Raw genomic sequence first — 23,851 nt, 5'->3', positions numbered from 1 at the left:
TCGCCGATCTGCTCTGTTCCACCATTGAAATACTATACGCCGTTGTTTGAGTGTTTCTAGTTATTACTTAAAAAAACATCTTTCACAAACACCTTTTAATTCTTATGAGGGGAACATACTATCAGGTGAAATGTGTTTGCAAGTAATAGTGATAGTTCCATAATCTAAAACAAAATCTTAGGGTGCATTTTAGGTGTGAGAAAAATGTGACATATTGCCGATCTGCTGTGATTCGCCTTTGATGCTTGAGGGTTATAGTTCCATAACTTCTTTCTTTCTTGTTGATCTTATTATTTGAAACTGGAAAGGTATTTTAGAACGCTTTGTGACAGTTTTACACTTTATTTTTGAGGGCAGTGTGACAGTATCAGTTAACATTTTGTTAACGTCCATTCCATTCCCCACATGCAATAAGATATCTGAATTAATTATTAATGTAAACAAAAATGCTTCAGAGTAGATTTTTTAAAAGGACAGCTGATGTTAACACATACTTTTGCGTTCTTTAACATGTTTTGGGAAGGAAGGCCGCGGTGTATCATTTATTCTTTCATTCATTCAAATATGTACTTCTTTCTTTTATTCTTTTTATTTCGTTCATTCATTCACATATTTCTTGCTCTTACTTCTTACTATAATTCATTCATTCATTGTAAAATTCCGACTGATACAATAACCTGGCTGAAGTTCTGTTAAATCAAGGATAATCTACAACGTAAATACTCTATATTGTGTCCCTGTATATTGTGTTCCTGGTTAAACACAACTGGGAACGAGCTAAGTCACTGTGTGCGTTGGAGCATGACGAGGCACACGTTAATTAGTACAAATGGTAAAGAAAGCAAGCGAGTGACCTATCCCTGTTGTAGAGTATCCCTGGTAGAGCGAATTATAAGGCTACCCAACAGATCGACCTACCTGAGCAGTTAAGTATATTTTCAGAAGACAGTCATTGAATTCGGATTGAGCTTTATTTACATTCGCATGTCGTACATTTGGTTTTCTGCTGGGAAATAAACTATCATGCAAAAATTAAACGACAATGTTCACCACATCCGCAACCCACATTTTTAGGCCGCCGCTATTTCAATCTCGTTCAGAGACAGCGGTGGTGGACTACATTTAGCGACGACCCATTTTCGAAGGCAGTTTCAACATTCAGAGCGAGACACATTAAGATACGCAACAGTTACCTCCCTTACATTGTGGCTTGCTCATTACCTGTTGTGAATTTTCTCTACGCAGAAGTTGATTCCTTATTTTTTTCATCTTCAAGGACGTTGCATGTCGTCCTTGATCTTTTGACTGACACAAATCGCTGCATTCTCGCAACCGACAACAGCACTGTAAGAGGTCTCGCTCGACACTGTTAAGGTAAACTACAGTCTACACATCGACTGGGCGTTTCAAACATGTCGTCCAACATGTTTTTGTACTGGGGATCTGGCAGCATGCCTTGTTGGAAACCCATGCTGGTTCTGGAAGAAAAGGGACTCTCGGGCTACCCGAATAAAAAGGTTTCCTTCAGCGACAAGGAGCACAAGTCGGAGGAGATAATGAATATCAACCCACGGGGTCAGGTAGGTGTTATAATGTTACAGGGGTTAAAAGTACAGGGACCACAGGGGCTTGTGACGCTGAAAGCTGCCATCAAGGTATATATTGTCCCGAATGGGGTATTACTATAGTAGTAATACCCATTCGGGTATAGTAATACTATAGCAATTCGGGTATAGAAATACTATAGTAATACCCCATTCGGGACAATATATACCTTGATGGCAGTTTTCAGCGTTACAAGCCCCTGTGACATGGACACCGCTCTTCCTCTGCATCGATTCAGGTCCGATATGTGAGAAACGGTCTTTGAGAAACACACAGACTTATCAAAACACTATTTGTTCTGAATGGAGCTTTGACAGATACATTTACCTACTTATTGATCAAACGGTGACATCCCAAAGTGTTGCCTATATGAGTCATTCTCAAAAGATGCAGCTTTTTCACGTGTCAGGATTAAAACTTCAAATTAAACTTCAAATTTTTTCAGTGTGTTAAATATGTGATATCTCCTTCATTGGCAATATCCAGTCTAGTTTGGGAATTTTTTTATTACAAACAAAAGGACCAAATACTTTATGTTTTATTCTTTTTTGTAACTGGGGATATGCATTTTTTTCATGTATCTGGGTGTCTGCTGTTCACTAAATTTCATTGAGAAGATATTGTTCCTGGAATAGTTGAAAAGAATAGACCTTTTTCCCATTCCTGGTAGATGTTTATGATTTTCAAGCTGAATTTTAAAGTAAAAAAAATACCTTTGTCTCTTGTATACAAGAAAAAGGTCTTTCCTGTAACAGTTACATAAAAGTATGAATAGAAATAATTAATGATCTCTCATCCTGTTAAAGTGGAACTCCCTATCATACTCATTAACAACTTCTGGTTGAGAGTGATAAACCTGTGGTGTTAAGTTCAAGACAAAAGTTTCCAAGAAAATCAAGTTGAAAAGGTAAACATTTGTGAGTTGTTTGTATCGGTGTTTTTTAATTAACCTCAATTAACAAAGGAAGCAAATCATTGTCCACAAATATGTGTTTCTCTTTGCATTTGGAACCATAATTTCAACACAAGGATGTTATCTGAAATGGGAAACGGATTAGTTATTATTTTTTTTCTGAATTTAATTTCACAATTTGTCTCTCATATAACAGGGTTTTCTGTAACAGCTATTTTGTTATTGGAAGGACCATCAGTGTTACTTCAAAGAAACATATCTTGATTAGTCAAAGTCAAATATTCTTTTTATTTTAATGTCAATGTCATTAACAGCAGAATTGTGATAAAGATCTAAGGTATATATATATATATGCTGCAACTGAAACATGCTTTTACACTTTCTGTTCTGAATGCAGCTGTACATATTTTTGTAAAAGGATGTTATTGGAAAGACAAATTATGTAACTGCAAAGACAATTCAATACAAATTTGAAAATACCTAATATTGCTAGTAGGTCTTTGTTCATCTAGATTTCCTATGTACTCATATTAGGACCATTAAGTTTATATTTGAAGTAACAACTGATAGTTTTCTTAATGATTTGTATGTTTCACATCTTCCAAAAACAGCTGTTACTTAAAGGACTTATGTTGTTAACTGCAAAGACAGTTTAACATTAATGACCTTTCATTTTTGTTTTTTTCTTTCCTGATTGATTCGGATTTGCATTAATATATGAGATGAAATTATCTTATGCATAACAAAGAAGCCTGTTCTTGAAACTTTGATTGCTTATATCCATTTTAAAGACTGCTATTTGAAAGACTGACGTGTGTGACTGACGATACTAAATATGACACTGTAATAATCAGTCTGCAAAACCATCAAGGTGTTGAACATCTAGTTTCCTAAATGATGTTAATGGGTGATCATCTAATACAGGGGCAGTGGGGTAGCCTAGTGGTTAAAGCATTTGTTTGTCACGCCGATGACCCGGGTTCGAATCCCCACATGGGTACAATGTGTGAAGCCCATTTTCTGGTGTCCCCCGCCGTGATATTGCTGGAATATTGCTAAAAAGTGGTGTAAAACTAAACTCACCCACTCACTCACCTCATACAAAAATCAGTGAAACATTCATTTCTGTATCTATTTCAGAACTGGCAAGATGAGTATGACACATACAAAGATTAATTTTGTTGATATATTTCTTAATTTGACAGCTTGAGGAAGACGATCAAAACTTTGATACTTTTGTTAGCAGCAAGCCTTTTTAACTGTATGAGGCAGCAAACTTAGATTCTTTTGTTAGTTGTAAACCTGTTTGACAGGTTGAGGATGGTAATCCAAAGTTTGATGCATCTGTTAGTTGTAAACCTGTTTGAATGTTCTCAGCTTCTGGTCTTATTTTTTTCTGAGTTCCCTAAAAGAAACAAATTTCAAGATAGTAACTGCTACTTTAATTGTTGTTTATTTAAAGCACATTGCCTATCATTTTTTTACATCAGAATTTATTTCTTCTTATCTTCCAGCAGCTGGTTCTGAATGTCTTTCCAGTAACCCTGACATGCCTTTAGGGTAACAAATTGGCAAAGTTCTAAAATATAGACTATATATTATGCACTTCAAGTATGGGGAAAACAATACTTTTAGAAACTGATATATATGAACCTAGCTTATCATCAATGCCACTGATGTATTATCCTTGTCCTAACTCAAACATACAGTCGAATTATCTTCTCTGTGACAAAGGTGTCATTGTTAGTCACCTTATTTGGAGATATGGATATAACGTGTCACACATACTTCTGAGGGTAACAGGCAAAGAACTCTTTCTTTCATTACAGATAGATCAAAGATTTTTGTTACAATTAAATTTAAATTTCAAACTTACTTGAAATGTTTTCTTTCCAAGAACATTGAGTGTCTTTGGCATAACGGAATTGTCATTGGTATAGCAGGACTAGAATGTAAATGATCTAAAGAGTAAGATATTGTCAGAAATCACTCAGAAATATCAAATATTCTTTTCAAATCACCCTCTGTGCAATCACCTTTTTATGGGGGACAGTTGAGGGGATACCAAGAGTATTGAAAAGTACTAACAGATTTCACTTTTCTGTCTGACACAGTGTAGAACAGGTTTATTTCATAAACATACTGAATTGAATTTTCAAGTGTCTGTAACAAAATAACAGGTAAGGTAGAATTTACAATGCAATATCTTTAAACATCAATGTATTTTTAAGAAAAATATGAATATTACTGCTGTTACAGGAAGGACATTGTGGATTCGTCCTAATTAGTTTAATTAGTCTTCATAACAATATTGAACATAATTAAGCCTCAAATATTATTGATATGTGAACCATGACAATGTAGCTTGCCATTTGTGAAAACACAGATTGAATATTTTGTGTTTGAATTATGTTTATCTTTTGTACACCAAATAGCTGAAACTTTTGAGAATGACTCCTGTACGTTATAGTGGGGACCATATATAGTTATTGTTGATGTGATGAGTCATATACATGAAACTGTTTAAAACATAGGCCTAACAAAACACTAAACGTACGATGGGAGCTTGGATAGGTGTGGTTTTCTATTGAGTAAACGGTGACACTCCAAAGTGTCGCCTATACGTGTATATTATATATATGGAGGGGGCTATGTATTCGTTGAAAGGGTTAGAATTTAAATTGTTTAGTGACTGTGTCCGATATAAGAGAAACTGTCTATAGCCTAGGTGAATCAATTTTAGACGCTAAATGTTACGGAGTTTTGACAGGGTCAGCAATTGGCTAGCAACCAGTTATCACCGCGTAGCAGGTATCACCAACACCTGGCTGTAGTCCTTGCGCAGACAGCTTTACTTGTACTTCACACTAGTACTACTGCTACTAGTATTTCACACATTGACACATCCAAAAACCCGATAGGTTATAAAAGTTAAATTTACTGTGAGTATTTTACGTCGTAGACGTTACAAATATGAATCCCTCTGAAGGCGAGACCCAAACACGTCGGGGGGTGTCACGTGACCATTAGTGTGTTGACATGAAATTTCATAAACGATGAGAATTGAATAAATATCATCCAGGCTGTGTTGTGAATCTATGACTTTACAACTCAGTCCATAAAAAGTGCAGATTTTGATTTGTCTGAACATACAAATAATGCCAACACTAAATCACCTAACTTTGAATTGACCCAAAGTTCCATCTCCGTTTTATGGACTCGACAGATTACATGCAGACGATACTGACAAAATGTAACTGTAACACACACGCACGCACGCACGCACGCACACACACACACGCACACACACACACACACACACCGAGGAAACAAACATTGCGAAAATTGCAAACTACTACTCGAAATGGTCAACTTGGATGAGTTCAACACCTCGGTGACATCGCCATATTCCCATCAGCTTATATCAGCATCCATCAACATTCACAAAGAGAGCGAGTTTTGTTCTTTTAAATTTCTTTATTTTTAAACAAATTCCAATTATGAAATTTCTTCAGTATGTCAAAGTTTCAAACACAATAGTTTTATTACTACGTTTATGTCATGTTAGTTGTAGTGAAAGCACAATATACACTACCGCACTTCCTGTTGACCGCATGTCGAAGAAAAACGATCGGCAACTGTAAATGAGCAGAAAACATCTGTGAATAGCTGATCTATCATCAAGACAAATTTTATTTCATTCTGTTATGAAATAATAGAGCAAATCATTAAAAACCGCTTAAAATGGCGATAACTGGTCGCTAGCAAGTAGACATCTATTTTGGGTGGAAAGGGTTGGGGGTGGAGTGTCAGGACTCTCCAAAAAACATTGGGAGAACCAAAATAAAAGGAGGTACATGCCTCTAAACAATTATCATACTTTCGAATCAGTTTGAAATCAGAAATCACATACGCAGGATATCCTCGTCAAGGGTGAGTGAGTGAGTGAGTGTGTGAGTTTAGTTTTACACCACTTTTTAGCAATATTCCAGCAATATCATGGTAGGGGACACCAGAAAATGGGCTTCACACATTGTACCCATGTGGGGAATCGAACCCGGGTCATCGGCGTGACGAACGAACCCTGCTTTGATATGTACTTACTAACGTATTGATTAAACGGCGACATATCAAGCTGTCGCCAATGGAGACTACCCCTTGCATGGGTCGTTGATATGCTTAGTCACGATGTCCGGTGTGTGAGAAACTGTGTATGGCATAGGTCTAACAAAACACTACAGGTATGAATGGAGGTTTAGTGCTAAAATAGGTACTTACTTCCAACACATAGTTGAAAATGTCCTTCTCAGAAAAGTCACTGGAAATGATGTGTCCAGACCTAGTTCATTCTCTTCCCACAGAGTTACCCCTGTAAACATTACTACGATTTATCGTTTCGGAGGGGTGGTCCATGGGTCACCACCTCTAGACAAAATCGGCTCATTTCCGATCAACACCAGCGAGATCCGTTCCTGAGATCAGTTCTACCACGAATGTCAGTTATTTAGAATAAGGCAGCATGAAAAAATGATATGTTTCTCGGGCATAATGCTTCCTGTGCCGAGGGCGGTAGGACTTTTGTTTTTAATTCTTGATAGAAAATAAGAGATGCGGCAGGAACACATTTTGATTATTCCTCTCTCTCAAAAGTACAGCTTGGAAAGTTTAGCACGTGTTAATGGGTTGTAGATTCAGTCATACTCGTTTTTACAGACACTCTTTCTTACAGTGGACTATTGGATGATCGTGACGCGGCAACGTCAAACTTATCTTTTTCAAATGGTAACAAAAATTGTTACGCGCACATATAAAAGGGACGCGCCCATGCCCTAGAAACATTTCACTTTTTATTTAACATAACATGTCCTTTTTAAAAAGGAAAAGAAAAAGTTGCGTGTGTTTATCGTCGCACATAATATTATTCCTGCTATGTGAAAGCTTTCTGTAAATATGAGCCCAGCAACATTTTGTTGTCACTGTTGTTGTGAACGTGCCAATGGTGATAATGATTTGTGTTGTTAACATTTGGGAAATTTGTTTCAGGTGCCCACCTTCAAAGATGGTGACATTGTGGTGAACGAGTCAGGCGCCATCTGCTTTTATCTTGAGGTAAACCAGAATCACATCGTTAAAACCGCCATGAGCTTAAATGTAGCCCTTGTACAGGTAGAAGACAACCAAGAGTTTTGCAGTAGTTTCACGAGTGTTTCACGTTCCAAGAACTGGCTGAGGGCAATATTAGTTGGGAATCGAACCCGGTCTCCAGCGTGTAATGCATTGATTTGTTAAACTTTTGATTGAGGTTATTTATGTCACGTGCATGCACAAGCCTAACGCATGGCTGGGTTAGAGAGTAATTCGTGGAGAGTAATACATACAGAAATATAAGCAAGTGCTATGTGACATCATTCGGTGGTCATATTCCTAACACGATGTATCTCTACTTCTTTTCTCTTGGGAGTAATTAAAAGTGTGTGAACACGATGTTGTGTGGTGTTATGAGAGGGTGATACACTACACGGCGTGAGGAGCGAAGGCTTTGACATCTATATCAAGTTCCTCCTACTAGCCTTAGAGGATCTGAGATTGTAGAGCAAGACAGAACTATAGAAATAATTAATGCACATATTCAACATACATTCCCTGTATTATTTACATCCTCTATAATTTTATGTAACTGCATTCAGAGTGAGCAAATGACGCTCAATGATAGATTTGTCCTCGAAGTTGTTCCAGTTAATTAAGGCTTTAACAGTTGAATCATGCGTGTGACTCACAGGTGAAGCATTTATGCCTCTGTAGTATACCATTGTGGTATCGTACAGAGGTATACATACAACACATGCACATTATTGATCTCTGATTGTTCGTGGTAAATATGTCTGACAGCAGTAGTTCGTGTGTTGACATGTAGACTAGGCCTGTAGCGGGTGAGCTCGTTCTGCTTCATACAACAAGGAGTGTTGCATTCGTGACCAACTTGTGTTGGTTCGGGACAAGCCGAATTTTGTCGGAGGTTACGGAAAGGGGCGAGTGGTGACGAATGTGAGTGGTGTCAAATAGCGCATGTTCGCATTCCATCGTGATCAACTTTGGACATCCCGTGACAACTTCAAGTGGGTCAGTGAGAGACGCGAGAACAAGTGACCTCATTCGAGTAGTCAATGTGCTTGGTTTCACGTTGTCATCTTCGGACTGAAGTAGATACATTGCAAGTGATTCTGAGTCCCTGATTGGCTATTTAAGTAATTATTTGTGTGTTTTGCGTAACACTGAAATATTTGAAAGCATACTAACGTCTTCATGCATATATCCAAGCAGAATAGAAGACGTACATTATCTCTGATATATTTTACCTAGTTCATAATGGTGTGTGATCAGTTGCTTGATAACAGTGTTAGCATGTAGCACTTCCTGTTCTTATAAATATGAGTAATATGTCTGGTTTGTTGACGGATTATTTTTATATACGATTATGTAGTTTGTCTTTCAGTCCTTGAACCCTGTTTATTTCCCGTCAACACAGCCATATCTCTCATGCAAAACCTTAACTGAAGAAGACCAGGATCTACCACCTTACTTAGGGACCTTTTCGTTTGTGCATGAAGCTGACTCTTCCTGTCTGAGGTGTAGAATTAGTATAGTGGAGAGACCTTTTCGTATTTGTAGAAATATTATGATTTGTTCTGATGTATTTGTCATATCCTGAAACGACTATAAAATATTGTTATCAGCTATAAAATACGCCCATAGTTGAGAGCGAAATTTTTATAATGCGCCAGCACTATACACTGTTAGATTAAAGACCTTCATATGATGATGATCATTATTATATATGATCATGATGTGGAGATTTTACGTGTGCTATCCAACATGATGCGTGTTTCGCACGTGGTAACCCTCAGCTGTGCAGAGTAATGTTTTGTGTGATGTTCATTGTAACAAATAAATTTATAAGATTATATCACAATCAGCTATAGTTCTTAATATTTGACCTTCAATGTTAAAACAGTTTTTGAAGAGAGAGTGAGTGAGTATGGTTTTTAAGTATTTTGTCGTACAGACAAACAGATATATCCAAGAAAGCCCGTGAAGTCTAAAGTGTGACAATTACAGATTTCCACAGTTTCGGGAAATGAAAATGGAGAAAGCCTCAGCTCTGTTTTATCATTAAATGTTATTTTTGTAATTATGAACTGTTTTATCGGTAAAATGTTCGTTCCCGAGACTCGCTGTTAACGCTGCTTTTAGCAGTATTCCAGCAACATCCCGGCAGCGGGAACACCAGAAACGGGCTTCACACATTGTGCCCATGTAAGGTATCGAATTCGGGTATTCAGCGTGACGGGTGAACGCCTTAACCACTAGGCTACCCTGTCATCCTCGAACTTGAACGTTTAGTTTCTAAATGTTTCCTACTCCCAAGTGCTTTTATTTTGCAGGGCAAATTTCCAGAAAGCGGAACGAAACTGCTTCCAGACAACACAGCGGAGCGAGCGCCAGTCCTTCAGAGAGCTTTCGAGGTGAGGTAAACAGGCATATGTCAGAAGTTCAATTTTAACATCTTAAAAAATCCCCTTCGTGTAATCTTGCCACTCAGTAATTTTGCATTGTAAGGTAATGCTTCATCTTTGCGATTAAATTAGTAGGGCTGTACAGATACATCGAACTATCAATGGATTGCAGTTGTTGAGTCTCTGATACCAATTTCTTGATGGCAGAAACGAAAAACTATCGATGCAACGATAGTATGTGTGACTATCGGTAGTTTAGTAATTGACTTCCCTTGATAAATGCGCAGCGCAGTATACAGGAAGTACCACATTCGTTCACTTTGAATCCGAGTTATCCGGCTCGTTACGCCTGTTATATCTTGATCAGGTGGTCAGTTTACCCGATAAAGGGACCGGTAATGACCACGAAACGTAGTGTGGAAAAGATTGAAGAAGATTAATTCATAAAATATCTTGGAAATCTGGGTCTGGATTTCAACTTTCATGTCAGTTATGTAAAGAGCCTGAAACAACATCAGCTTGTTTTTATTTCATATAAACTAGTATACATACGTTTTAATACTGCAATAGCTGATCGCAACACACTATCGCTATCGCCATAGTGTGTTGCAAATGACAATCTCTTTCTCTATTGTTGTCTCCCGGTCAATAGTCGCCCCTATAAATTTGTGTCTTAATCTTTGTCTGTTTACAGCCAACTGACGGTTAATTGTGACTTAAGACAAACCGAGTTTGTATGCACTTATACTTGAATAGCCGACGTTTCTAGTCAAAACTGATCGTATTGTGTTTGCTAGTTATGGATAGATTATGACTTCGTTCTAGTATAACTGATCGTGACTAATAATACGCTTATTGTGACTGGTTCCCAGTATATAGCAGACCATGATTGACAAAACTGATTGTCACTCTATACTATAGTACACCTGATTGTAACTGTGTACTAGTGTAGCTGATTGTCACTGTATACTAGTACAGCGGATTGTAACTGTGTACTGGTGTAGCTGATTGTCACTGTATTCTAGTACAGCTGATTGTGATCATTGTATACTAGTACAGCTTTTTTTCAGAGCATTATTTGAGAAATACAGTTCGCTCTACCACCATGTATAGTGTAATAAAGCACACTTTCGCCCTGAACTATTATAACGTTAAAGCACTCGGACGCGAGCGAACTGTATTTCTTTTCTAAGATGCCGTATTCAATAACTTCTAAGCCTAATTTTGATTAATCTATGGCAGAAAACAAACGACGGTGCCTGTGACCCAAAATTAAGAATCCTCGCACAGGGCTAACTGACGCGCTGTTCTTTTGACGTGTCAGCCCCCTACGTTAAGACAAAGTTTACTAGAAAAACAAATGATGAACAGTTTGATGATAGTTTATGTTCGGGTTAAATATCTTCTCTAGATCATTTTAGTTACATCCGTGATTCTCTTAAACCGTACAAGGCAATATGACCGCCTCATTTCTACTACCAACGAAAGTTTAGATCAGTACATTCAGAGGAAGCTGACAAGTCAAGCGACATTCCACGATTGCATTATGGGAATGTAAACATTGCCAACATTACCGTGTCTCTCTAAGATTCTGAGTCGGACTATGAGACATTTTATCCGTCGGAAAACATAAACGTAATGTTTCCACAGTGATGTTGGCTGTGTGGTGCAACTGCAAACCAAGAAATGGGACGCGACGAAGCAGTTTACTGTGTGAGTCTGTACGAGGCGATGGCAACTGACATCCATCGTGACGTCGGTTACATTGTGATGACGTAGTGCAAAAAAGTTGGATTACGAGGGGGCAGACTGGAATGGCACAGGACGTCAACACATTGTAACGTAATGCAAAAAGTGCACATTATCGTCTGATAAAGTATTGTCGGCGCCTTTGAGCTTTCGCCGAAGCATCTTAGAATATCCTTTGCATGAGCCCCGAGATCTTTCATTAACTGCCCGACGGCTCCTGCAAAGGATAATGCCCTGAAATATATCTGTACTAGTATACTGAAATGAATAGACTTTTTAATAAAATCAGAATCAAAACAACGGCATCGGTTTAGGTAAGAAATACATATCGTTCTACCACCATGTATAGCGTAATAAAGCACACTTTCGCCCTGAACTATTATATCGTTAAAGCACTCGGACGCAGTGCTTTAGCGATATAATAGTTCAGGGCGCAGCAGCGTCCGGGTGCTTTAACTGTATAATAGTTTAGGGTGAAAGTGTGCTTTATTACACTATACATGGTGGTAGAACGAACAGTATTTAATTATTTCTAAGCCTAATTTCGATTAATCTATGGCTGAAAATAAACGATGGTTTCTGTGACCTAAATTAAACATCCTCGCACAGGGCTAAATGACGCGCTCTTCTCTTGACGTGCCAGCCACCTCCGTTAAGACAAACATTACTAGAAACACAGGTCATGAACAGTTTGGTGACGGTTTATGTTCGGCTTAAATATCTTCTGCAGATCATTTAATTACGTCTGTGATTCCCTTAAACCATACATGACCGCCTCATTTCTACTACCAACGAAAGTTGGTCTTTCCTTTGATATTTCGCCGAAGCATCTTAGAAAAATATTTACTGCTATGAACCGACGAAGGTCTCTGAAACACTTTTTGCAAATATAGATACGTCATAGAACAACACAGATGACGTCACTATTGAGAGTGACGACATTCGACCTTGACTTTTGCATATACATCCAACCGCCATTGTTTTCAGTGCTCAATGTTTTCACGTTAGACTTCTAGTCGCTATTTTCATTGCTGTGTGTTGTAATTTATGGTACAATTTTTATAGTTGGCACAGGCAAGAAGGTGCATAGTGGCACAGGTATATGTGATGAATGTGAGCCAGATAAATCGTCAATATATTATGAACCCAAGTTCAAACGAGCCGTATGTGATTGATCAAGCCCGTCGTCAAGCATTTTGCGGGCGTTATCAAGTGAGAGTGGTCCGCCCATTTCTGTAACGTGCGGGCGTTTTACTGATAATTCTATCCATTTTAGCTATATTACAGCTGATTGTGATTTATAGCGGGACAGCTGATTGTAACTGTATACTAGTACAGCTGATTGTGACTGTATAGTGGTATAGATCTAGTTGATTGTGAGCGTGTGGTAGATCGTGAACGTATACTACTATAGCTCTTGCTGAACGTACACAAGCGAACTATTGCTGGTTTACTGTTATGCATTCGTTATAGTTTTACTATTTTAATCGCCTAATATATGTTCTGTTTAATCAACTGTACTTTGTTTGCTTCTGCTACAGGTATCTAATTTGGACACTAACCTCGTCTCGAACATTGCCCGTTACAAATTCACGACTCCTAAAGACAAGATAGATGAGGTACGTAGTGTCTGATCTGTAGAGTAGCCAACTCTTTTTTTTATCCCCACGACTTGTAATGCTGGGGGATATAGTGGACGCCTCGTCTGTTTGTCTGTCCTTCCGTCCGCCCATAATCATTTTGTTTCCGGAGCATAACTCAAAAACCGTTCAGAATTTCAGATTGATTGATTGATTGATCGATTGATTGATTGATTTTGTCTTTCCATGGCACGTTTTGGTCTTAGTCAAATGGTGGGGTGGGTTCGTTTCCGGTGCATAACTCAAAAACCGTTAAAATATCTTTCTGCAGAACGTGGTAGATATGTATCAGTCAGAACATAAAGTGGTGTCTCTTGGTATTTACAGGCTTTTATGATTTACTGTCTTCTCGGTTTCCATGGACACGTTTCAGACTTAGTCTCAAAATAGAGAGATAGGCTTCGTTTCCAGAGCACAACTCGAAAACGTCTTAATTTCTTTCAGCAGAACTTGGTAGACCCTAAAGTGGTGCCTTTTGCTATTTACAGGTTTTTGTGATTTATTATTTTCTCGGTTTCCATGGAAACATTTGAGACTTTGTCTCAAAATGGAGAGATAGGCTTCGTTTCCGGAGCACAACTCGAAAACTATTTAACATCTTTCAGCAAAACTTAGCAGATATTTGAGGCAGACCCCAAAGTGGTGCCTTGTGCTATTTACAAAGTTTTGGCATTTTTATTTGTCCCGGTTTCCATGGAAACAATTCGGACGGATGGATGGGCTTTGTTTCCGGAGCACAACTCGAAAAGAAATTCATATCTTAAAACAGATATTGGCAGATGTATGAGACAGATCATGAAGTGGTGCCGTTTGCTGTTTACAGAGATGTGTGGCAGTTATATTTTTCATGAATTCCACGGAAACAATTCAGACTTCGTCTAAAAAAAACATTAAGTAACTGTCAGATGATTTGTCTTTTCAAATATGTGGGGGCCGGGGGATATGTCATCTTCTGATGACTCTTGTTTAGGTTTGGTGTTCCGCTTAAGACTAACCACAAGTCTTTCATATGTAATGGTTAGAAAGTACAAAAGCTGTTTTCGATGATTCGTGGCGTAGATCTTTTGAAATAACGATCCCATTGTGACCATTTATAGCTCATGTTGTAGGGAAATCATCTGGCTTTCGATCCATTGGCCTCAACGGGTCCTTAAAAATATTTTACGCGGTGACATGCAACTTTGATCGAGGAAGGGGTGGTTTCTTCGTTACATCCCTTTCCTTTTATATAGCACTAGGGTAGGGTCTATACACCTATATGTCTTTCGAACGCCGTTTCTAAGCGATACAAGTCCCTGTGCAATCAGACATCGGCTACTGTTTAGGACTTACAAAATACGCCGGTCACTGACAATGTTCTCTCAACAAACGACAATCCACATATAACACTGATATTTGACATGCAGTATATACCCTTTTTGGTTTCTTGTGACCTAGTTACCATTAGTTAATATTTCCGCAAGGTGACATCCTTGAATATTGCCAAAAGCGCTATTTTCAGCGACTGTTTATTCACTGTTGTGGCGTGCTCCATGTGCATCGCCCGGAAACGAGCGTAGGGCAAATAGCACTCAAAAACGTTCGGGTACAAACCATTGCGTGGGTATAAGTTCGAAATCTGCTCATTAACTGTCTCTTCTGCTCATTAACTGTCAGGTGTTTCCGCTAGAGGCGGAAATACGAGTGCGGTGGGTGTGTGTTCATTGTGATTTTGCAAAATAGTTAGTATTCTCCTTTAAGTACACCTTCAGTTCTGTCGATCGCCTGTCCATAACCGACCGATAGGTGATCTCACATTCCGCCTACGATCGTTGGGGTTCATTGTTCACCGGTTTACGTCATCAGTTCTCAGAACACTTGCATGTGTTTCCAGTATATGCAGTCTCGGTAAGACTGGCAACCTTTCCCACTGTACACTAACCCCTCCTCGTAACACACCTCAGCTCCACCTCCCTCACATGTCTAAATACATTTTCTTGTATTTCAGGGGCTGTTGGAGTCAAGGTACGAGAGTCTTCGGAAGGAGCTGCAGATATGGAACGGCTACCTCAAGGCTGTGAGTTTCGTCACTTATCCCGTATCGTACAGGGCATGATAATGCTCATTTGCGACCATATGTTAATCAGTTCAGTTAGCCTTATCCTGTATCGCACTGGGCATAATAATGCTCATTTGCGACCATATGTTAATCAGTTCAGTTAGCCTTATCCTGTATCGCACTGGGCATAATAATGCTCATTTGCGACCATATGTTAATCAGTTCAGTTAGCCTTATCCTGTATCGCACTGGGCATAATAATGCTCATTTGCGACCATATGTTAATCAGTTCAGTTAGCCTTATCCTGTATCGCACTGGGCATAATAATGCTCATTTGCGACCATATGTTAATCAGTTCAGTTAGCCTTATCCCGTATCGCACTGGGCATAATAATGCTCATTTGCGACCATATGTTAATCAGTTCAGTTAGCCTTATCCTGTATCGCACTGGGCATAATAATGCTCATTTGCGACCATATGTTAATCAGTTCAGTTAGCCTTATCCTGTATCGCACTGGGCATAATAATGCTCATTTGCGACCATATGTTAATCAGTTCAGTTAGCCTTATCCTGTATCGCACTGGGCATAATAATGCTCATTTGCGACCATATGTTAATCAGTTCAGTTAGCCTTATCCCGTATCGCACTGGGCATAATAATGCTCATTTGCGACCATATGTTAATCAGCTCAGTTAGCCTTATCCTGTATCGCACTGGGCATAATAATGCTCATTTGCGACCATATGTTAATCAGTTCAGTTAGCCTTATCCCGTATCGCACTGGGCATAATAATGCTCATTTGCGACCATATGTTAATCAGTTCAGTTAGCCTTATCCCGTATCGCACTGGGCATAATAATGCTCATTTGCGACCATATGTTAATCAGTTCAGTTAGCCTTATCCTGTATCGCACTGGGCATAATAATGCTCATTTGCGACCATATGTTAATCAGTTCAGTTAGCCTTATCCTGTATCGCACTGGGCATAATAATGCTCATTTGCGACCATATGTTAATCAGTTCAGTTAGCCTTATCCTGTATCGCACTGGGCATAATAATGCTCATTTGCGACCATATGTTAATCAATTCAGTTAGCCTTATCCCGTATCGCACTGGGCATAATAATGCTCATTTGCGACCATATGTTAATCAGTTCAGTTAGCCTTATCCTGTATCGCACTGGGCATAATAATGCTCATTTGCGACCATATGTTAATCAATTCAGTTAGCCTTATCCTGTATCGTACTGGGCATAATAATGCTCATTTGCGGCCATATGTTAATCAGTTCAGTTAGCCTTATCCCGTATCGTACTGAGCATAATAATGCTCATTTGCGACCATATGTTAATCAATTCAGTTAGCCAAAACAGCGTGGCTGATTAGAATTTAAGTAAGTCGGTTAGAAAGGACGAATATCTTTGGCCTACTCATCCATGTTGTAAACTCGATTTTGTAGGAGGGCCTTTTTGGCACTCGAGAGTACGCCCGCGAGAGATACTCGGGCCGTTCGATTATATTGAAAACTCAGATCGCGCGAAACACTTTGTGCAAAACTAACCCATACCTAATTATATATCAACAACGCATATTTTAATCACCGAATACCATGCTAACACTACTTTAAAATGCGGTGCGTGTTATGTGTAAACTAAAGTGAAGAATCGGTGAATAGTATTTACATGCTTCGTTCCTTACTACAGAGCGGAGGCTACGTCGTCGGCAACAAATTTACCATGGCTGATGTCTTCTTGTTTCCGTATATCGCCTTCGGGGTGAGAGTCGGCCTTGACCTCGCGAAATATCCCGCCATCTCTGCCTACTACAACAAGGTCAAGGACAGGCCATCCGTGAAAGCAACATGGCCGCCACACTGGGCTGATGGTCCCGGTGATTCTTCAATCCTTGGACCCGTGTAAGGAGGAATGGTCAATAATGACGACACAAGTGCAGCTTTCCAGTGTAGTATTCCAGTATTACTTTCAGTTCTTTAGCTTTTGTTAGCTTTAGCACCTGATATAATCATATTATCCGCATATTGCAGAAGATTTTGTTTTGCAATGTTAGGTTTGTGTTAGTTCAACTTTACACCATTAACGGTATCCAGACAGTAACGTGTGTAATTCATCCAATGGCGTTTGGTGCCAGTGGTATTTGGCGCAGTAATTCGCTTGGCGTTGGTTGGTTGTCAACCACCCAGAAGTCAAAGATTCAAAACCAATATGATCCAAGGTCCAAAACATTCACTTCTTAATCAGAACATCCAAAACCAAGGTAAGAATCCTTGGCAGCATCGAGGTTGATGGGTAGCGTTCGCTCTTCACGCCGCAGAACTGGGTTCGATTCCCTACAATGTTGCAGTGTGTGATGCCCTTTTCAGGTGTCTCCACGCCGTGATGTTGCTGGAATATTGCTAAAACCCAGCGTAAAACCAAACTCTCGCACTCAGTTTGCAGCATCGCCCTTTTATTGAAACTATTCACGATTGTATTGTTACGATGTTTATTTTCCCGTTTCTTCTGTTTTTGCATCGTCAACATACTGGTTATGTTTGGTGTGTGTTGTATGGGGATTATGCTTTCTTTTTGGTCCCGACATTGTTAATGTTTAACAGACTGGCGGGAATGGTATGATTATGTATGTTGTTTGGGAAAGGTCTGCCTTGCATTGTTATATGTAGTGCTTTCTCTGTTTTATAAAATAATGCATTCCATACCCTTTTTGTGTTCTTGTATTTTGTTATGTGTTTGTTTGTTTTTGTTCGGGGCGGTGGTGTGGCCTTATGGTTAAGCGTAATGCTCGTCACACCGAAGGCCCGGTTCGATTCCCCACATTGGTACAATGTGTGCAGCCCGTTTCCGGTGTCGTCCACCGAGATGTTGCTAGAATATTACTAAAAGCCGTGTAAAACCATACTCACTCGCTCAGTCAGTCAGTCAGTCTTCTGTTGTTCGGAGGCCCTGACTCTCAGAATGGTGCACCAGCTACAAATGTTGATCGTGTGTCGACAATGAGTCGACGCTCGCGCAGTTTGTTTGCGTTGATCATATCAGTGCAGAGAAAACAACAAACCAACCTGTGTTGCTCATAATCATTAGAGATTTAGAAAATTACGAAATGTCTTTCATGTGTTCTGCATTGTTTAATGATCTTTTGATGGCAGGGTAGATACGGATACGAGTCTGTTAGTTCAACACCCATTTTACATAAGGGCCTCTGTGAAAACGAGCTTAATACCCACACAGGTCATTAATTGCTAAAACTACCTATTTAGAAAGGATGGGAGAATTGTGTAAAACGTCAGTTTAAGAATTGTTCCGGACTGTCCATCCATATAAAAGTATTCTACTGTATATGTGACGTCTTTGCCCAATTGAAAGCATAATATTCATTTTATCTATCTAAATGTCATAGTGAAGTGATCCAACGACTGTACAACAACTGTGCATGCTTGCAGTGATCGTATTTTTTCTGTCAGTGATCGGTATCGTACAGTCTTTTCAAACATGCGCATGGAACATGTAGAAGTGAAGATGACTGAAATATATTGTTTGGATCTAGGCTTTATTGGCACAGAAACAGAAACTAAAGTCCCAGCTATTGTGCGAGAAAGGAATGAGACTGCACAGCACACGTTAATGAAAAAATAACGGCACAGCACAAGTTAATGAAAAATGACTTTCTCGGCATTTGTGCGCGTGCTTCACGAACACGTGGCTGTCCCTTTCTCTGCACTCCTCCCTCGAAACAGTGAACTGTGAATATTTTAATATGATAAACAACGTTCATTTTTATGACACAAAATCATCACAGAGTTGGTATGATGATAATAATAATTAAGTAAATTTATAATGCGCAGAATCTCCAGGCACTAAGTGCCTGCTCTATGCGCTACAGAATATGTACAAATGCATTGTCATGGGATGTATTATACATTGTAGAGTCTTTTGAAGAGATATGTCTTCAAGCTGGTTTTGAAGATAGTCAATGATGTAGACGCCCTCAGTTGAAAAGGTAGATCATTCCAGAGTGATGGGGCGAGAAATGAAAATGACCTATGTCCAAACTTTTTTAGGTTTACTTTGGGCACTTTAAGAAGGAGCTGATCTGTTGATCTCAATGCACGAGATGGGACATACGGCTCAACTAACTCTGTCAGGTATTCTGGTGCAGTCTGATGGAAGCACTGATATGTTAGAGTCAAGAGTTTATACTGGACACGAGCTTCGATGGGGAGCCAGTGTAGTGACACAAGTACGGGTGTGATATGTGCTGTTTTCTTTGTTCTTGTCACAATGCGAGCAGCCGTGTTCTGCACGCGCTGCAACTTTATTATCTGATCTCTTGTTAACTGACCAAAAAGACTCTTTGCGTAATGCAGTCTAGACAGGACAAGAGTTCTAGCCAGCATATGGGCTATATCAGTCGAGAGGTAATCCCGAACTGATCCAATATTCCTCAGGTGGAAGTAGCAGGTTCTACACAGATTGCCTATATGATCGTCCATAGACAGATTGCTGTCAACTAGAACTCCAAGATTTCTTACACGTTCAGAGAGAGGAATGTTAGAGTCCCCTACTCGCACTGTGACTACATCAGCAGCGAGACGTTTTGGGAGAGTACCAGCTAGAAGTGCCTCCGTCTTGCTGTCATTTAGCTTGAGTTTATTCTGGGTCATCCATGACTTGACCTCGTCAGCACAAGCTTCAAGCGCACTGACAGCTTGGGCAGAATCCTCAGGTTGGAAAACGTTGAGTAGCTGAGTATCGTCGGCGTACATGTGATGTAGCATTTCTGTTGATGAGATATACTTCCCTAGGTTTGAAGTATACAGACTGAACAAGATTGGCCCGAGCACTGATCCCTTGGGAACACCGTACTTCAAGACCGCTGGTTCCGAGCTGCAGTCGCCAATACAAAAAGACTGGACACTGTCAGAGAGATAGGACACAAACCATTTCAGCACAGTCCCGTGGACACCAATGGAATCTCTCAGTGCCACAGCGATTCTCTCATGATCAATAGTATCGAAGGCTGCGGAGCGTAAGTGGCGAAAGTCAAGGCTAGAAATACATGATGGTTTGATTATGATCAGCGTTTCACTGAGTATGCAATGTTTAACAGTTTCCGAGTTAGATTGCAATTCATCGTCCTCTTTTGAGCCGACGGACTATAGTCGTCATTAAGTAAATATTTATTCTAAACAAAGGAAACAAACAGACACAACATCACAATGTTCAACAGCGACCTCGCAGCGCCAAGCCAATTACATTTCCTAAAATTGATACAATGTGATCAGCAACGGAGGTGAGCAAACGTCATGATACCACGTTGGTTATACACGATACTGCTTTGGCGCTATAGCGCGATTTTTATGTGGCGATATGTAGAAGATGGAGAAGATATGTGGCGGATAAAACATTTCTTCCTGGCAATTCTGACGAGCAAACAGTGCGTACATGGCCGAGATCCAAGAACGGTCATGACACTGGGAATGTCGCAATTCCTACCCTTAGAACAGAGCCAAGGTAACTACTGCAGACTCGGCAACGGTCAAGGGGTACTGGGACCCAGTTCTGTTCCAGAATCGTATATATGTGTTGTGGCAGGGCCATGTAATGCACAAATTGTAAACATACGGAATCCTATCTAATCGCTTGTCACAACGATGATGTACCCGTGAAGATCTGGGTTACAACTGATCTTCAGTCACCCATGCTTGTCGTAAGAGGCGACTAACGGTCAGACTCGGTGACTTTGTTGACACGTCATCGTATCCCAACTGTGTGGATCGGTTCCCATATATTTGATCACTGCAATGTCTTGTCTGCTAGAATATTTACAGATCGCCGCCATATTGCGGCGACAAACAACAAAAGAAAAAGAAACTAAAGGCACAACGTATAAAGTACAATCTCTACACAACTTCTTTCAATAATGTTACATACCAAATGTTATATTAAAATATATCGCTGATTAATACGTACGTACGAAACTATAAAGAATTGTACCAAATGGCGTACTGACCACCAATGCTGCAAGGTTTATGTTGTAATTACACCATTTATGCGGTTTTGTCCATCCTAAGATGTGATTTTATGTTACTGTTTTAGGCTTATTATTAACAAATTAATTTCATGAGTGAATACCCTGTATAGTAAAGAGATTAGAGTTACCTCCCCTGCTCCACTATCGCGTTGTGTCAGCCCTGCTTAACTATCTGTTGTTCAAAACTGTTGACAGGTGAACCAGGATATTCAGGGCACCTGTACCACTGGCCAGTCAGCATGTTGTGGGCTTTGTGTCGATATGTACGGTACGTGATTACTTCTCCTCAACTTGGACCTGTGTGTAGCCGCAAGTTCTCGACACTGACCGGTGCGTCTGCAGACATGCATCTACATTGGGCGTCAGGGAGCGCTCCTTGTTGGAAGGTGATGCTCGTCCTTGAGGAGAAAGAAGTGAGAGATTATCCCAACAAGAGGCTGAGGTTTACCCTTGAAGACCTGAAGTCTGATGAGGTCATGAAACTGAATCCGCGAGGGCAGGTGAGATTTAGTGCACCAGATATAATAGGCTATCTTTTCAATGGTCACCGTTGCGCTGTGTTTCGTCTTCCCATGAGACGTGTTTTTTCACTCTGATACGACAACGCACTTCGTGCTGTGTCCCTATCGTACCGAAGAAAATGTGTTTTTTTTTGTTTTTTGGTTTTTTTTATCATATTATGTTGTACAAAATATCCGTTACACTTTACTCGTTATTGTAGTTATACGGGTTTTATTGTTGTGTTTTGCTGATTATTGTTTGTGTATACAACCAAAAGCATGTATTTTATGTCTGCCTTCTGCTGACGGTGACTTTGTATATGTACAGTGACGGGTTGTTCAGGAATGTCACATTTTGAAATATTTAATTGTAAGTGTTAATCAAGTGATAAAATGCAACGTGTGTTGCTACTTGAAGGGAGATATATGTGAATTTGTTTAAACAAAAGCAGTACTGCTGCATGAACATGAATGATGGAAAGAGGAAGGAAAGATTCTGCAACATTTCATAGAGATAAGAAATACTGTCTTTTACCAAGTTGTTTTGTTTCCCCCAGGTGCCGATCTTCCAAGATGGCAGCACGGTGTTGAAGGAATCCGGTGCCGTTTGCCTGTACCTGGAGGTAGTGTTCTTCCCTGGGAGTATTCTGAACACTGTACAGTGTGAGAGAGTGACTTTAGGTTTAGACCACCTTTAGCAATATTCCTGCAATAACACGGTGGTAGACACCAGAAATGGGCTTCACACATTGTGCCCATGTGGGAAATCGAACCCGGGTCTTCAGCGTGATGAGCGAACGCTTTAACCACTAGGCTACGTACATACCGCTTGAGGACATTGTACAGATTTGGCCGAAGATGTCACGATTACTCTGATTATGAAACATTTTGTTGGTTTTTTTAGGTTTCTTAATTGATCCGATGGTCGAGTTCGACATGTGTGTTGCCTGCGCAGGGCAAACTCATGAATTACAATCACGAGCTTGCCTGCTACAGACACTGTTCCTTACGGACTACCATCGTGTTATAGAAATAATGTTAAGTGGCGGTATGGAATAACAAATAAGCGATACGTTGTTTTTGACGTGTAGACTTATTTCCGTCACGGTTGCGTGCCTTTACCACTTCGATCTAAACCGATCAAACTTACCTATGATAGACAACTTTGGATGTAGATTAAGATGCATTTAAACCTTCAGATATAATTTCCAGAACAGTATGATAATGCAGCCGTTTCGTTTTACATTCCGAACTCCCCGATTCATTATATTCTGCAAGTAAAGACATAAGATTTGCATGTCATATTTGTTTATAATGGAATGTGTCCACTATTTAATGGTGCAGTGAGTCTTCGTGTGTCGGCACCATCGATACCCGACCGTGCCTCATATCTGGCTTTCCTTCAACTTGGCACAAAGAACCCAGTGATGTGATATGAGTCATGGGTTCCGTATTTGTAAAGTGAGATGAAGAGCATTCGTCTGTTCTGTTCATAGCACAAGTTTCAGAATCAAGGCACCAAACTCCTTCCGGATGATTGCTCACTTCGGGGCGCAGTGTTGCAGAGAATGTATGAGGTGGGTGGCAGTAACTGACACAGCAGTCAGGGGAAACTTCTTTTTGCCTGCATATACATATATTTTGGTGTTTGGTTGTACGTTAATTATCCCGACATGGTCCAGTATCATATGTATATAAAGTGTGTCGTTGTTGCAGTATCTACTTCGACTTTACCCACACTGCCAAAATGTACATAAGTATATTCGACACAACGATATTCGACTGTACTTGAGTTAGTGGGTTAAAGGTTGAGGCTGTACACGAGCTGTCAGGGCTAA

General features: G+C 39.8%; 2 protein-coding genes across 4 annotated transcripts in view; both read left to right on the top strand.

Annotated features, from left to right (window-relative positions):
• The window catches only part of LOC137277919 (glutathione S-transferase A-like), a 39,057-nt gene that overhangs the window by 13,093 nt on the left and 2,113 nt on the right, over positions 1 to 23,851 (top strand). Inside the window, exons 1-3 of one of the 3 annotated variants that reach the window (XM_067809926.1) lie at positions 21,625 to 22,013; positions 22,571 to 22,636; positions 23,510 to 23,590. In XM_067809926.1, coding sequence (XP_067666027.1) covers positions 21,753 to 22,013; positions 22,571 to 22,636; positions 23,510 to 23,590 — 408 coding nt within the window. In that variant the 5' untranslated portion in view covers positions 21,625 to 21,752. Of the gene's footprint in view, positions 1 to 21,624; positions 22,014 to 22,570; positions 22,637 to 23,509; positions 23,591 to 23,851 lie in introns of those variants that run through there. The other 2 variants (XM_067809928.1, XM_067809929.1) reach the window with 2 other exon arrangements.
• On the top strand, positions 1,119 to 18,180 carry LOC137277922 (glutathione S-transferase A-like). The gene is made up of 6 exons (XM_067809932.1): positions 1,119 to 1,580; positions 7,562 to 7,627; positions 9,961 to 10,041; positions 13,323 to 13,400; positions 15,409 to 15,477; positions 17,169 to 18,180. Exons 1-6 carry the CDS (start codon positions 1,413 to 1,415, stop codon positions 17,382 to 17,384), a joined length of 678 nt encoding a protein of 225 aa, XP_067666033.1. The 5' UTR covers positions 1,119 to 1,412; the 3' UTR covers positions 17,385 to 18,180.

Source organism: Haliotis asinina, chromosome 3 (assembly GCF_037392515.1).
Source record: "Haliotis asinina isolate JCU_RB_2024 chromosome 3, JCU_Hal_asi_v2, whole genome shotgun sequence".
NCBI classification, from domain to species: domain Eukaryota; kingdom Metazoa; phylum Mollusca; class Gastropoda; order Lepetellida; family Haliotidae; genus Haliotis; species Haliotis asinina.
The sequence above is the reverse complement of the archived record's forward strand: the minus strand, read 5'-3'. Positions and strand labels throughout refer to the sequence as shown.